General features: G+C 38.6%; 1 protein-coding gene across 2 annotated transcripts in view; it reads right to left on the bottom strand.

Moving 5' to 3' along the window:
* The window catches only part of Bms1 (BMS1 ribosome biogenesis factor), a 51,637-nt gene extending 47,299 nt beyond the window's left edge, over nucleotides 1–4,338 (bottom strand). Inside the window, exons 1-4 of one of the 2 annotated variants that reach the window (XM_076834554.1) lie at nucleotides 4,151–4,338; nucleotides 3,063–3,265; nucleotides 1,960–2,150; nucleotides 873–952 (exon numbers count right to left, since the gene is read on the bottom strand). In XM_076834554.1, coding sequence (XP_076690669.1) covers nucleotides 873–952; nucleotides 1,960–2,150; nucleotides 3,063–3,238 — 447 coding nt within the window. In that variant the 5' untranslated portion in view covers nucleotides 3,239–3,265; nucleotides 4,151–4,338. The remainder of the gene's footprint in view (nucleotides 1–872; nucleotides 953–1,959; nucleotides 2,151–3,062; nucleotides 3,266–4,150) is intronic. The other variant, XM_076834555.1, reaches the window with a different exon arrangement.
* Nucleotides 4,339–13,593: the final 9,255 nt, after the last annotated feature.

The following is a 13,593-nucleotide window of genomic DNA, read 5'->3' as shown; positions in this document are numbered from 1 at the left end:
AACAAGTTTTACACAAAAGGCTTCTTTTTTAATAGGCATGTTTAATTAGGAAAGTACTAATTCAATCATTTCAAAACACAAGGTTTAGTAAATTTATACTACTTTGTGTTGATAATAAATATTTATTTTTACTATTGGTAGCCTTACATGTTCAAAATGGGGATGCTATTTAATTTTCTGAAATTAAAATGGCCTGGTTTTAAAAATCTGTATTACTTGTATTTAATAGTATTTTAGGAGTCTTCCTAGGGGAAAGGACAAAATCTGTATCTTTGTCAATAAACAATTCTCCAGAAAGAGCTGAATTTGGGGGGGGGGGGGGGTGGGGGGAGAAAGTAACAGTCATGTCATCCTATCATGCTAGTTTATAAGACAGTCAACAGAGTATCATAAATAGTGAACATTATCACTTTCCAGATACAATTGAAGCTGGTTTTCCACATTCTTATTATTGTCTAGTTTTTCCATTAATAAACTATGACCGCTGCATTAGGGCAATCCATGTACTTATGTGACCATAATCACTAAGAACAAAGGTCTAACACTAACACTAAGAACAAAGGTACACACACACATACACACTTATATTTACACTAATGAGCTTTTATTGGCTATGTTCATTAAAAGTTTCCCCTATTCTATGGTTTGCTTTTAGATCTTAAAATGCATTTATCAAATGCATACCATTTTTATCATAACAATTATTAGCAATAATTACAATTATTAGTAATAATTAGAATAACAATTATTAATTCAATCACATTTACTGTTTTAATAATCACAAAATATTCTCCCTTTCAACATGGGATAAATAGCTTATGACATTTTTTGTAAGTCTTCATCAGAAACCCAGGCTGCCCCTATTAACTTACCAGATCCGCTACTTTGGCCAGATCAATCATCATGTTAATGTCACACCCACATTCAATAATGGTGAGTCTGCGTTTTTTACCTATAAGCAAAAAAATGAACATATTACTTTTAAAAAATCCTGAAAAGGTAATTTATTAGTTCACTAACTAATTATCATGCTTTAACTGTATCCATTAACATAACAAGTACATTTATAAGAATATGCTAGAAGTTCATTTTTATGTGAGAAAACTAGCAAAATAAAATACATCCCACCTTGATTTGTCATGTTCTCTCTTTAATTTTAAAACAATACCAAGTTTACCCAGATAAATGAAAATGTTCATATAGGTAAAATTGTGACTGGACAGAGTTCATGATAACTATGATCCTGTTGTTTAGCCAATTACTTTAACTTGATCACTATAGTTAAAACATCCTCAAATCTAATGCAACAGAAAAATCCATGGAACAATGATTATTTTCCAGTTAAAAGGCCTGACTAGGGCTGGGGTTGTTGTGGCTCAGCAGTAGAACTGCTTGCCTAGCACATGCAAGGCCCTGGGTTTGATCCTAAGCACCACATGAAAATAAATAAATAAAATAAAGGTATTGTGTCCAACTACAACTAAAAAATAAATATTTTTTTTAAAAAAGGCCTAACTATATTATTGTTGCAAGACACTTCAGATTCTACCATTGCTATTTTATTTTCCATTTGGAAAATTCACTATCACTCCAACGTATCAAAGGGAAAAAGAAAATGTCTTTCACTTCCACAAGAATGAGTTTTAAGAGGGAAAGTGGGTGTGCATGTTCACAGTGGTACTTACTACCTGTTTAAAAAAAATGTCCATGGTTACCTGACCAGCCTGCCTCTGCCTGCTAAGCCTTTCCAAGGAACACTTGGCAAACCTAACAGAGCAATCAGGTAAGGTATACATATATATCATTATCTCTAGGAACCTATCCTTTTCTGAAGCTACAATCAATCAGCACAAAAGAATACAATGTGACAATATTACTTTAACAATTTCTACTCAAGAAAACAAAAAGATATGTATGTCACTCAGGTGACAACCCCTGCTATGTGGCAGCAAAACCTACCTGACACAATCGTTACAGGGCCTCTGATTTCAGTCAACTTTTGCCTGGTAAAATTCCGAATGAGGCACTGTATCAAAGTGCTCTTTCCAACTTTTGGAGGTCCCATCACCACTACCACTATTGGTGGGGGCTCTAGTGGAGTTCGATCAACCACTGGAATGTGATGCTTTTTGGTCTTTAAATCCTGAGTCCTATTTGTAAAAATAAATTAATTCACTTTCAAAATAATAAAGGTTAGAACTTTGTTAAGTACAGATTTTATAGAGAGAACAGAAAATACATGGATACAATTAACTTGTTGTTAACTTATTAACTTCTCACCCCAAGCAAAGTAACTGCTTTCAGTAAAGATGTAACAGGATGACTTCAAAAGTAAAGTGAGTTGAGGAGCTGAGATTGTAACTCAGTGATAAAGTGTGTGAGGCACTAGGTTCAATTCTCAGTACCACATAAAGATCCATCGACAGACAACTAAAAAATTTTTTAAAAAGTAAAGTGAGTTGAAAATTAAATACATCTTAAATCTGATTGTTTTAAGAGTTAAATTTAATAGTTTAAAAGGAAACAAAAGATAAACTCTGAGGCAGTGTGTCATAACAAATAAAAGCAGAGGTTTTGGAGATCAATTTGACTGTTGTATTTACTGGTTATGTGACGGAGGAGGTAAAACTTGTTTTCTTATTCATTAAGGACAAAAATAATTCTTAATCTGTTAAGGCTGTTGATATATTTGATTAAATAATGTTTTAAAAACAATGCTGGCATTCAAGAAGGATTCCCTAAATAAAGCTACTTTAGTATTAAACGTTACAATTTTAGAATGATGTAAAAATTTTTAGGGGGAAATGCACATAACATCACAGACTGTTAAAACTTAGGGGGAAAAACTATTAAATTAAATTCTGTAAATTCTTTTTTCTTGGGCAAAAATAACCACAGTGGGCAGATGCTGGAGGCAAGGCTGCTTCTATGGGAAAGGCTTCTCATGTTTTAGTAAGACACATGGCATGCAGGTGTCTTTCAAAGCTCAGAAAGCCAAATACTGTCTCCCACCACCTAAGAAAGAATAAATAGAACCACCACCAGAATTCAGAGAAACATACCTGTGAAAGGATCTAGCCATCCGCACAGCAGACTGAACTGCAAAAGCTTTGGGGTTTCTCTTCCGGGCATCATCTTCATCTCCAAGTTGAAGATCCTGCAGATGCCGTTTCTTTTTCTTCTCAGCTTTGGGCCCACTGTGTTTCTTTCTGTGTTTCTTCTGATCCTTCGACTCCATAGTGGCTATTTATCAACTCACAAATAACTATACAGTATGGGATGGAAAGGTGGGGGAAGTATTTTACAATGAAGGCAAGGAGGTGGGCAGGGGTGTGCCTGTGCAGTTAATTCCACTTATTTCTTTATGAAAAGATGATGCATTTATTCAACCAACAGGTACAGAAACTACTTAATACCACCCTCCATTTCACTTCTCTCGGTTACGCCATAAATTACAAGAGTTATCTTGCTAAGGATACCTTTATGTTTGTTAAATTTTATTCATCTTAAGTTCCTGTCAATATCAGAGGTATCCACTCCTGTATAAAGATGGGCTGGGAATATAGCTCAGTTGGTAGAGTGCCTGGGTTCAATCCCCAGCACCACAAAAAAAAAAAAAAAAGAAAGAAAAGAAAAGATTCTCTATCTGTATTTTCCCATACAGTAAGCCACAAGGTCACTATATGGGAAAATACACTTAGGGAAACTGGAAAAAAAAATAATCTAAATTTTAATAAATTTAATTCCAAATTTAAATAGGTATATGCGGCTAGTGGCAAACATACTGGACAGCTCAAGCCTAGACATCAACTGATTTTATGGTCTTCTAACTTAAACTAAAATTTGAATTTCTAACTTAAACTAAAACGTCTAAAATATTTTATTGGCCGTCCAATTGCATGTGCTAGACGGGCATATTTTCTAACTGCCAGAGAAGTAAATTTTATCCTACTTGTACGGGCTGCCTCCTACCTTCCTCTTTTTTTTTTTTTTTTTTTTAAGCTGGATAAACTCTAGGTCGCCGCTGGGACCATCCTGCCACGAAACTACCATTCCCTGCCACCTTCCCTCCTGGTCCGGGATTTCTGCCAAATTCACTCCGCTATTCCCCAATGACCTCAGAGCACAAGACTGCCCGGGGGAACCGTACCACGATCTCGACTCAGTATCCTCCGAGAGACCCAGAGCCCTCAAACTCGTCGACCCGAACCCGCAGCGGTTACCGGGTTCACAACTGCTACTCCTCAGCTCCACATGGACGCCACCGGAAACGGAAATTCGCACCACCCGCTGGCTCTCGGGTGGAAAACAAGAAACAGAAGAAAGATATCTACAGAGGGACCAATTTCAGAGGAAAATGCCGGAAGGAAGTCTTGTGATTGGCTGAGTGTGAGCGCAAGCGCCGTCTGCGCCGCCGTTCTTTCCACCCAGCCGCGCTCCGCGGCGCTCCGCCCTGCTGAACGAATCCCCCGCCCGGACGAAACTCCGCTGGACCGCAAGTCCGGCCGTGTCAGTGCGGAGTGGAGGATGCCGCGCGTGCTTGAATCCCAGACCAGGGCCAGGGCTACAGTGCTATACGAAGGGCGGAAGTGGGTACATTTAGTCCACCTAGTCACCGTGTCCGTACCCTTCGAAAGCCTTGAGTCCCACAGCCGCCGACTCACTGAATGGACTTTTCACTCCATTGGCGTCCACTTCATTGACTTAGAGACGGCAGAGCCAGGGAAGGATTCCTTGGAGTTCTTTGGATCTCTATTGCCCTCTTTTGCCGGGACCGATAGACTCTCAGAACAAGGATAAACGGCCCCGGCCTGAATTGCTTCGCCCTTCTCCTTGGAAAAAAGGATTTTCCTTGAAGGAATGCAGCATTCTGCAGTTGTCCTTGTGCACAGCTTTGCCATACCCATTCCTAACTGAGGAAATGTCTTTGAGTCCCTTTAATCCTGGTCTCAGCTGAACTTAGAAAGTTTGGTCAGAGGATGTTATCTTCCTCTTGTCTTGCAGGGTTTCTTTTCAATATGATTGCACCAGTGCACCTGGGGGACTCAATTCTGTGCCACATAACTAGGCTCACTCTAATAATAGAGACCCCCATACTCCATTTCATTTCACAGTGAGTTTGTCAGACTCTCAGCATTTACAGATATTCACCCTGCACTTTACACTCTGTGCTGTTCTGGGGAGGCTAACGTGACACATACTCCCCTTATACATGAAGAGCTTGGGATGTTTTAACTCCTCCAACATTATTCCCTCTTTCTTCTTGGAGATTTCAGTACACAGGTAGATGATCCTTCTAACATCTTCTTGGGCCCAGGAAGCATATTCTTGTACTCTGCCTTACCTTAGCTTCTCACTCCCCGCCTTCATCCCATCATACTTGACAGATATGAGGACTGCAAGCCCTGTGGCATTCTAATCTGCACCACTACCTCCTATCTTTCCAGGCTACCTCATCTATTGTCCTGAAACAAAATTTCTTTTACTTTACCAGCACCTCCAATCTGATTTTACTTCCTGTTCATTGTTTCATCCTGCCTTAATAACTTCTCTGTCTCCAGCAGGCTAGCCTAAAGTCCAATGCTGATGCATCAGTTGAATGATTCATGATGACCAATCATTTTTGATGGCCAATTATCGGCACTGGTCTCTTGCATATCTCCTCAACTCACCCACCTCCCCATTACTTCATCATCTGCTTGGTAAGATGGGAGCCCTGGAGAAATAAAATTCTTTTATTTATTTTTATTTTTCACATTTTTATTGGTACATTATAATTGAACATAATGATGGGATTTTTTGTTACATATTCATATATGCACACAATATAACAATATAATTAGGCCAAAATCACTCCCCAGCATACCCCCCCTTCCTCCCTGTCTCTTTCTGCTTGATCCTTTTCCTCTATTGATCTCTCTTTGATTTTCCACCTTTTTCCTTTTTGTTCTCTAGCTTCCCAATGAAAGAACTCCCTTCTGAGTCTGACTTATTTTGCCTAACATAATGGTCTCTAGTTCCATTCATTTTCCTGAAAATGACATAATTTTATTTTTCTTTATGACTAAATAAAACTCCATTGTAACTATATCTCACACTTTCTTTATCTTAATCTGTTAATGGACACTCAGGCTGGTTACATAGTTTGGCTATTGTGAATTGTGCTGCTATAAACATTGGTATGCATGTATCACTGACATATGATGACTTTAATTCTTCAGGATGAATACTGAGGTATAGTCTATATGGATCATATGGTGGTACCATGCTTAGTCTTTTGAAGAACCTCCATACTGATTTCCAAAGTGGTTGTACTACATTAAAACTTTTACCAACAGTGTAAAAATGTTTCTTTTCCTCCACATTCTCTCCAGCTTTTATTATTATTTGAATTCTTTTTTCATATTTTATTGGTGCTTTATAGTTGTACATACTGATGGAATTTGTTATTACATATTTGTACACGTACACCATGCATAATATATCAATATAATTTGGCCAGTATCACTCCTCTTGAAGACTACCATTCTGACTGGTTTGAGATGATATTTCAGTGTAGTTTTTATTTGCATTTCCCTAGTTGCTAATGATGTGGAACATTTTTTTCATGTATTTTTTGGCCGTTTGTATTTCTTCTTTCGAGAAGTGTCTGTTTAATTCATTTCCCCATTTATTAATTGGGCTATTTGATTTTTTAGTGTAAAGTTTTTTGAACTCTTTATATATTTTAGATAATAATTCTCTGTTAGAAGAGTAGCTAGCAAAGAATTTTTCCCATTCTGTAGGTCCTGTCTTCACATTCCTAATTGTTTCCTTTGCTGTGCAGAAGCTTTTAAATTTGATGTCATCCCATTTATTAACTCTTGGTGTTATTTCCTGAACGTTAGGGGTCCTATTGAGAAAATCCTTCTGTGCCTATATCCTGGAGTGTTGACACTATTTTTGCTTCTACGAGTTGCAAAGTTTCTGCTCTCATTCCTCAGTCTTTGATCTATTTTGAGTTGATTTTTGTGCAACAAGAGAGATAAGGATCTAGTGTTATGCTCGAATTCGGGACCCCCAAAGACCACCAGAGACCCAAGATCGATGTAAGCAGCAAAGAAGTGTTTATTGCGAGCTAGCTCGGTCCTCCATGCACACACACAGCAACTGGTGACGCTGAGAGGCCCCGAGCCCTGGGTTTGCAGCATTTTTATACATTCTTTGGAGAAGGCAGGGACTTCACATACATCTTAGCCTCTTTTAGCAAATCATCACACACCGTGGGAAAATCAAATAACAACTCTAAAACATGATTAGCACATTCACTGGTGGGAACAAGTTGGGTAGGGGTGATTGGTCAGTACAAAAGGGGTATTCATTTGAACTGATTGGTTTAAGCCAAGAGGGGTGTACATGCTGAACTACATGGTTTCCCAACATGTTATCAACCACCATAAACTACTGGGAGGGTCATCTGGCATCCCAGGTATTTCCCTGTCTCATGCTGATTGGTGGCTGCTAGGGGGTTGCTATGGATCTCCACCTAGCCTGACTTGAGTTAGGGACACCTGGCACAGCAGATCTCTCCTTTATTTGTAGACGAACAACTTAGCAGGGTGGGAATGTGCTTAGGAGTACTCTGTGGGTTTTTCCAAGGACAAAGGCCATGTCCCTTCCCTGGACATGCTTTGCTCTGAGATAGAGGCTGGTTTTTCACTAGTTTCATTTTTCTCCATATGGATAACCATTTATCCCAGCACCATTTGTTAAAAAGGTTGTCTTTGCTCCAATGTATGTTTTTAGCACTTTTGTTAAGGATCAGATAACTGTAGATGTGTGGGTATATCTCCATGTCTTCTATTCTGCAACACTCTTCTGTGTCTGTTTTTATGCCAATACCATGCAGTTTTTGTTACTATAGCTCTGTAATATAATTTGAAGTCAGGTATTGTAATGCCACCAGCATTGACTTTTTTGGCTTAGGATTGCTTTGGCTTTTCTGGGTTTTCTATTCTTCCAAATGAATTTTAGGATTTTTTTCCCTAGTTCTATAAGGAACATCATTGGTATTTTGATGGGGATTGCACTGAATCTGTATATTGCTTTTGGTAGTATGGCCATTTTAACAATATTAATTCTAATTATCCATGAACATGGGAAATATTTTCATCTTCTGAGATCTTCAATTTCTTTTTCCAGTATTCTGTATTTTTCACTGTAGAGGGCTTTCACCTCCTTGGTTAGATTTATTCCTTGGTATTTTGTTTTGAGGGTATTGTGAATGGAATTGTTTTTCTGATTTCTTTCTCAACAGATTGACTTTTGATATATAGGAGAGCTATTGATTTTCATATGTTTATTTTGTAACCTGCTGCTTTACTAAATTTGTTTATTAGCTCTAGCAGTCTTTTGTTGGAGTATTTTAGATCTTCTTGGTACAAAATCATAACATCTTCAAACAGTGATGATTTAATTTCTTCCTTTCCTATTTTTTGGATAAATCCAATTCTATTCTGTGCTATAACAATGCAATGAAACATGAGTGGTGGGAAATAGAACCATGCCTGCCATCCTCATTTTAATAATCATGTTTACATGATCTATTCAATCTCCCATCCTTTTTCCTCCTTGTCTTCAATTCTTCCATCTCTACCTTCCTTGCTTCCTGCTTTGATCAGAAAATGGAAGTGATCAAAAGAGGCCTCCAGATTTCCTCCAGATTTCACTCATCTGCCTCTGCTGCCCACCTCTTCACTATAGTTGAACCACTGCTGTGAAGAAATCCTGCAATGAGATGCTGGATCTCATTATCTCTTAATGCTCCAGAGTGTCACTCCAGACAGTTTTTCCAACATTATCAATTTTGCCATTTTTGCTTGACTATTCCCATCATCGTATACCATGTGGCATCTTTCTTATCTTCAAACCAAACTTCTCTTGACCATGTTTTCTTTCCTAATAATTGTATATTTTCTTTGCTCCCAGTTGTACCAAAATTTCACAAAAGAATTTCCAATATATTCTCTGGTTCCACAGAGAAATTTTTAAGGAGATGTAACTGTTCTGTATTGTACTGAAGTAGTGAATACATGACTCTAACCCCATAACACCCACATAGTATATCAGGAAGAATAAAGTTTAACATATGTAAAATTTAAAAATCAACCAGGATATCTGAGTATATCAGGATGGAATACAGAATGACAAATAATCTACTCAAATTCTAAATGTATGGCATAATTCCATAAAAGGGGAAGAGCAAAAAGGAACTTTGTAACTTCAAAAAATATCTTGGCTAAAAACTGGAAGACAAAAGGAACTTTACAAAAACACTGTACTCTTGTTGATATGTATGTTCATCAAAAGAGTGCATGTAACGTGCACTTCGTGTATTTGAAAAATTGCTTTACTTTTATATGGAGGTTAAGTAAATGGACATTGTTTGATGACAGCCAGAATTCTCACTGTTGGAGAAAGAAGTCACAAATAATTAAGAAGGCAAGACTGGAATGCAGGGATAAACACCGTGCTGATGCCTTAAGTTGAGGTGTGGTGTGTTATGGTCTAGCTTTGTTCACCTAGAGGGCCTGGAAGCCACAATACCTTAGAGTAATGAGCCAAAATACCTAGATCTTGGTTTCTAATACCATTCTCCAAAAAAGGAAACCAGGGCTCCTTAGAAAAATGGCTGACTCTAGGGTTGGTGCAGGAAATATATGTATGACAAGCCTGCAACATCTTGTAGTGCCAGAAAATAAGAAAGTGCTAAAAAACAAAGGATAGTGTGATTGTTAATTTTAAGTATCTATATGGGTGTTTCCAGAAAACATTGGTATGTAAATCAGTGAACCCAGGGGTGAATACTCACCTTGAATGTAAGCAGCACCATCCAATCAACTAGGGGCCTAGATGGACCAGGAAAGCAGAAGAAAAGGGACTACTTCTCTCTGTCATTCTTTCTGAATTGGGGTGTGTTTTGTTTGGCTGCCTTTGAACATCAGGCTCCAGGTTGTCCTTTAAACTCTGGTACTTGCACCAGTGGTCCTCAGAGGTTCTCACTGAAATCATCCAGAAATGTTCCAGAGATTACTTAGGATATCCTTAGCTAAGAAAGTGGTTCTTAACTTATTGAAATTTACAAATTTCTTGCAGAATTTAATGCATGTTTGGAAAAATGTACTTGTATACCCTTACACAAAATCAACTCAATTCCATACATTTTTAGACATGTGAAAACCTACGATGGCCCATTTTATGGACTCCTTTCCAGAGTCATCTTCTGAAATCTTCAGGAAATTCCTGTAGGGAGAGGAGACAGTGTCCAAAAAGGAACAGCTTCCTCCACATTTCTTGTTTTCCAGGCAGGGCTGAGGTTTCTGATTTAGAGGAACAACTATTGGGGAATGGGAGGAGAGGGAACAGCGGTATCAGTGAACCTATAGTCATAATGTCAACTGTCACAGAAGCCACAGAGTGGGCAGCAGCTTTCCTAGGATGATTTCTGAGCCAGATCTGATTGGTGTAATCACCTTGAGGCAAGTTTACTGTGATGGTCAGGGTTCCTGGGACAATGTACCACTAGCCAAACTTTCACAGGCACATATAGTGCCATGTGAATTTTGGCATTTCTATTTTTGAGTCTGGTTTATTTCACTTAAAAAGATGTTTCTCAATTTTTATACATTTTATTCTTCTTTATGGCTGAGTAAAACTCCATTTTGTATAGATATCACATTTTTTTTTTATCCATTCATCTATTGATGGGCACCTGGGCTATTTCCATAACTTGACTATTGTGAATTGTGCTGCTTTAACATTGGTATGCCTATATCACTATAGTATGCTGATTTTAGTTCTTTTAGATAAATATCGAGAAGTGAAATATCTAGGTCATATAGTGGTTTCATTCTTAGTTTTTTGAGGAATCTTCACACTGCTTTCCAAAGTTGTTGTATTAATTTGCAGTCCCACCAACTATGTACCTTTTCCCTGATATCCTTACCAGAATTTATTATCATTTGTATTCTTGACGACTGCCATTCTAATTAGAGTGAGATGAAATTTCAATGTAGTTTTGATTTGCATTTCCCTGATTGCTAGTGATGTTGAACATTTTTTAATGTGTTTGTTGGCTATTTGTGTTTCTTCTTTTGAAGATGTGTCTGTTTAGTTCACTTTCCCATTTATTAATCAAGTTATTTGGGTTTTTAGTGTTGTTTTTTGAGTTCTTTATATATTCTGGATATTAATCCTCTGTCAGAAGAGTCGCTAGCAAGTATTTTCTCCCATTCTTTAGGTTCTCTCTTCACACTTGTTTTCTTTGCTGTGCAGCTTTTTAATTTGATGCCATCCTATTTATTAATTCTTGACATTATTTCCTGAACTTTCAGGGTTTCTATTAAGAAAGTCAATGCCTGAGCCTACATGTTGGAGTGTTGACCCTACATTTTTTTCTAGGAGTTGCATAGTGTTGTCAGGTCTGGGAAACAAATTTGGATCCTGGCAGATGAAAGATAATGCAAGAGGCAATTAGGATAGTAAACATGCTTTATTCAGAGGTGGCAACTGCCTCCAGCTTAAGCTCCAGCCATTTCCATTTAGCTCCTGTCAGTTCCATTTATTCCCCTGAGTCTTTTCCATAATCCTTTTTTATATGCAGGCAAGACAAAGAAGACATACTGCCAACAGATTACATAAGTGATCACAAGCAACTGTTTATAACCTTTAGTGCATACACTGAATCAGAATGTTTCTGACTTTGGCTACACACTAACCATAACATAGCCAATTCATGGCCTTGGCTACATACTAAAACCATAACATAGTCTGCTGGAAGACCCAGTGAAGGAGCCCAATTTATAGCCATTTTGAACTTGCCCCAACGCATAGTTTCTGATCTAATTCCTAGGTCTTCAATTCATTTTATAACTCAAAATATTTTAAAGCTTTTCTTCCTGGATGTGTGGTTATTTAAAAGTGTATTGTTTAATCTCCAAGTTTGGGGGGATTTTCTTATTATCCACTGCCAATTACTAATTTAGTTCCATTCTGGTCTGAGAATATGCTTTGTATGGCTTGTATTCCTTTTAATTTGCTAAGGTTTATTTTATTGCTGGAATGGAATCTATCTCGGTTAATGTTCCATGTGAGCTTGAAAAGAATGTGTCGACTCCGTCCAGCAGAGTCGAACAAAAGAAAGACAAGGACCCAGCGGAAATGTGACAGGTTTTATTGAAGGCTCAACAAGAGGAACCCGGTACCAAGAAAGTGTGTAGTATATATAGGACATAGGAGCCAATCACAGAGGAGGTCACATCTCAACCTTGTGGACACATAATAGGAAAGACAGGAAGCATTTACTGGGCCCGAGCTCTTGTGGTTTCTACCGGCCAATGGGGTGGACTTCCTGGTACAGGCACAAACTTGTTTACGCCAAAGGCGGCTGATTTGGCCCAAAACCAAGCCCCATCTTTCCTTGGGCAGGGGACAACCCTAGGCCACAGGAACTGTCCCCGACAGCTCCCCCTTCTTTCTTTTAAAAGAAAAAACAGGAGCTACGGGATGGTGCCTGTCTTAGGTTGCCAGTGGCGCTCGCAAGCCTTACCCATCGTTGGTACAACAGGCAGCGTGGTGCGTTGGTCTGTTGCCCTGTCTTAGGTTGACAAGCGAGCCCACCAGTCTTACCCGTCTCTGGCTACCCATTCAGCATCAGTAGCCAAACCTGTGGGGAAGTGCCAGCCTCAAGGGCCATAAAGGCCTGCACCATGGCCTGGCGATGACGCTGGTTTTGTTGATGTAAGTGGCAAGCAGCGAAGAATGCCTAGAAATCCTAAGCATATAAATCTTCCCATGCTGATAAAGCCAAACCAAGATTGTCCAGATGAAAAAATCCCACATTTAACCAGCAGAAAGCATTTGGACTCGAGTGTTATTAACGTTAATAATTTTTAACCAAAGTTGTTGGGTAAGATCTTTTAACTGTGTAGACCAAGTTTTATAAAGGTATGTGGATTACTCTTTGAAAAGATTGGCAGTTTGGGAAAGGTTTACAAATTTGGAGCTAGTGACATAAGATCCTGGGTAGGAGTGAATGCAGCTGAAGACTAAGACATCAGCCAATATGTCCACTTGTTCTTGAAGGAGATTTGTTTTTTTTTTTGTTGTTGTTGTTGTTGTTGTTGTTTTTTTTTTTTGGTTGAGCTAAATTAGGACTTATCAGAAGAGGGTGAGTCCAAAGCAGAGTCATCTTTGCGAGCATCAGGAACATCAGGAGCGTTAACTTCTTGGGAGGTATCATGGTGATATTTGCCAGTCAATCTTTCTGGTATCCAAATCAGTGATTGTTGGTCCTGGGGAAAAACACAAACAGCGCCTCGGTTCCACACTAAAACTGGATCCGGGCCGAACCATTTGCCAGTTAGAACATCTTTTCACATCACTTGAGGGCGCTTTGTAAGATCAGGGGAGGCATGCCGTTCGGCAGCCGAGTGTCCATGTTTGTCTAAATTTAAAAAATTTAGGGTAAATAAAGCAATAGAGAGAAGGTCTTTAGGGGAGCAGAAGGACTCCCCTATTCCCCCTATTTGTTTTTGTAAAATGGTCTTTAAGGTT

Source organism: Callospermophilus lateralis, chromosome 15 (assembly GCF_048772815.1).
Source record: "Callospermophilus lateralis isolate mCalLat2 chromosome 15, mCalLat2.hap1, whole genome shotgun sequence".
Classification (NCBI taxonomy): domain Eukaryota; kingdom Metazoa; phylum Chordata; class Mammalia; order Rodentia; family Sciuridae; genus Callospermophilus; species Callospermophilus lateralis.
The sequence above is the reverse complement of the archived record's forward strand: the minus strand, read 5'-3'. Positions and strand labels throughout refer to the sequence as shown.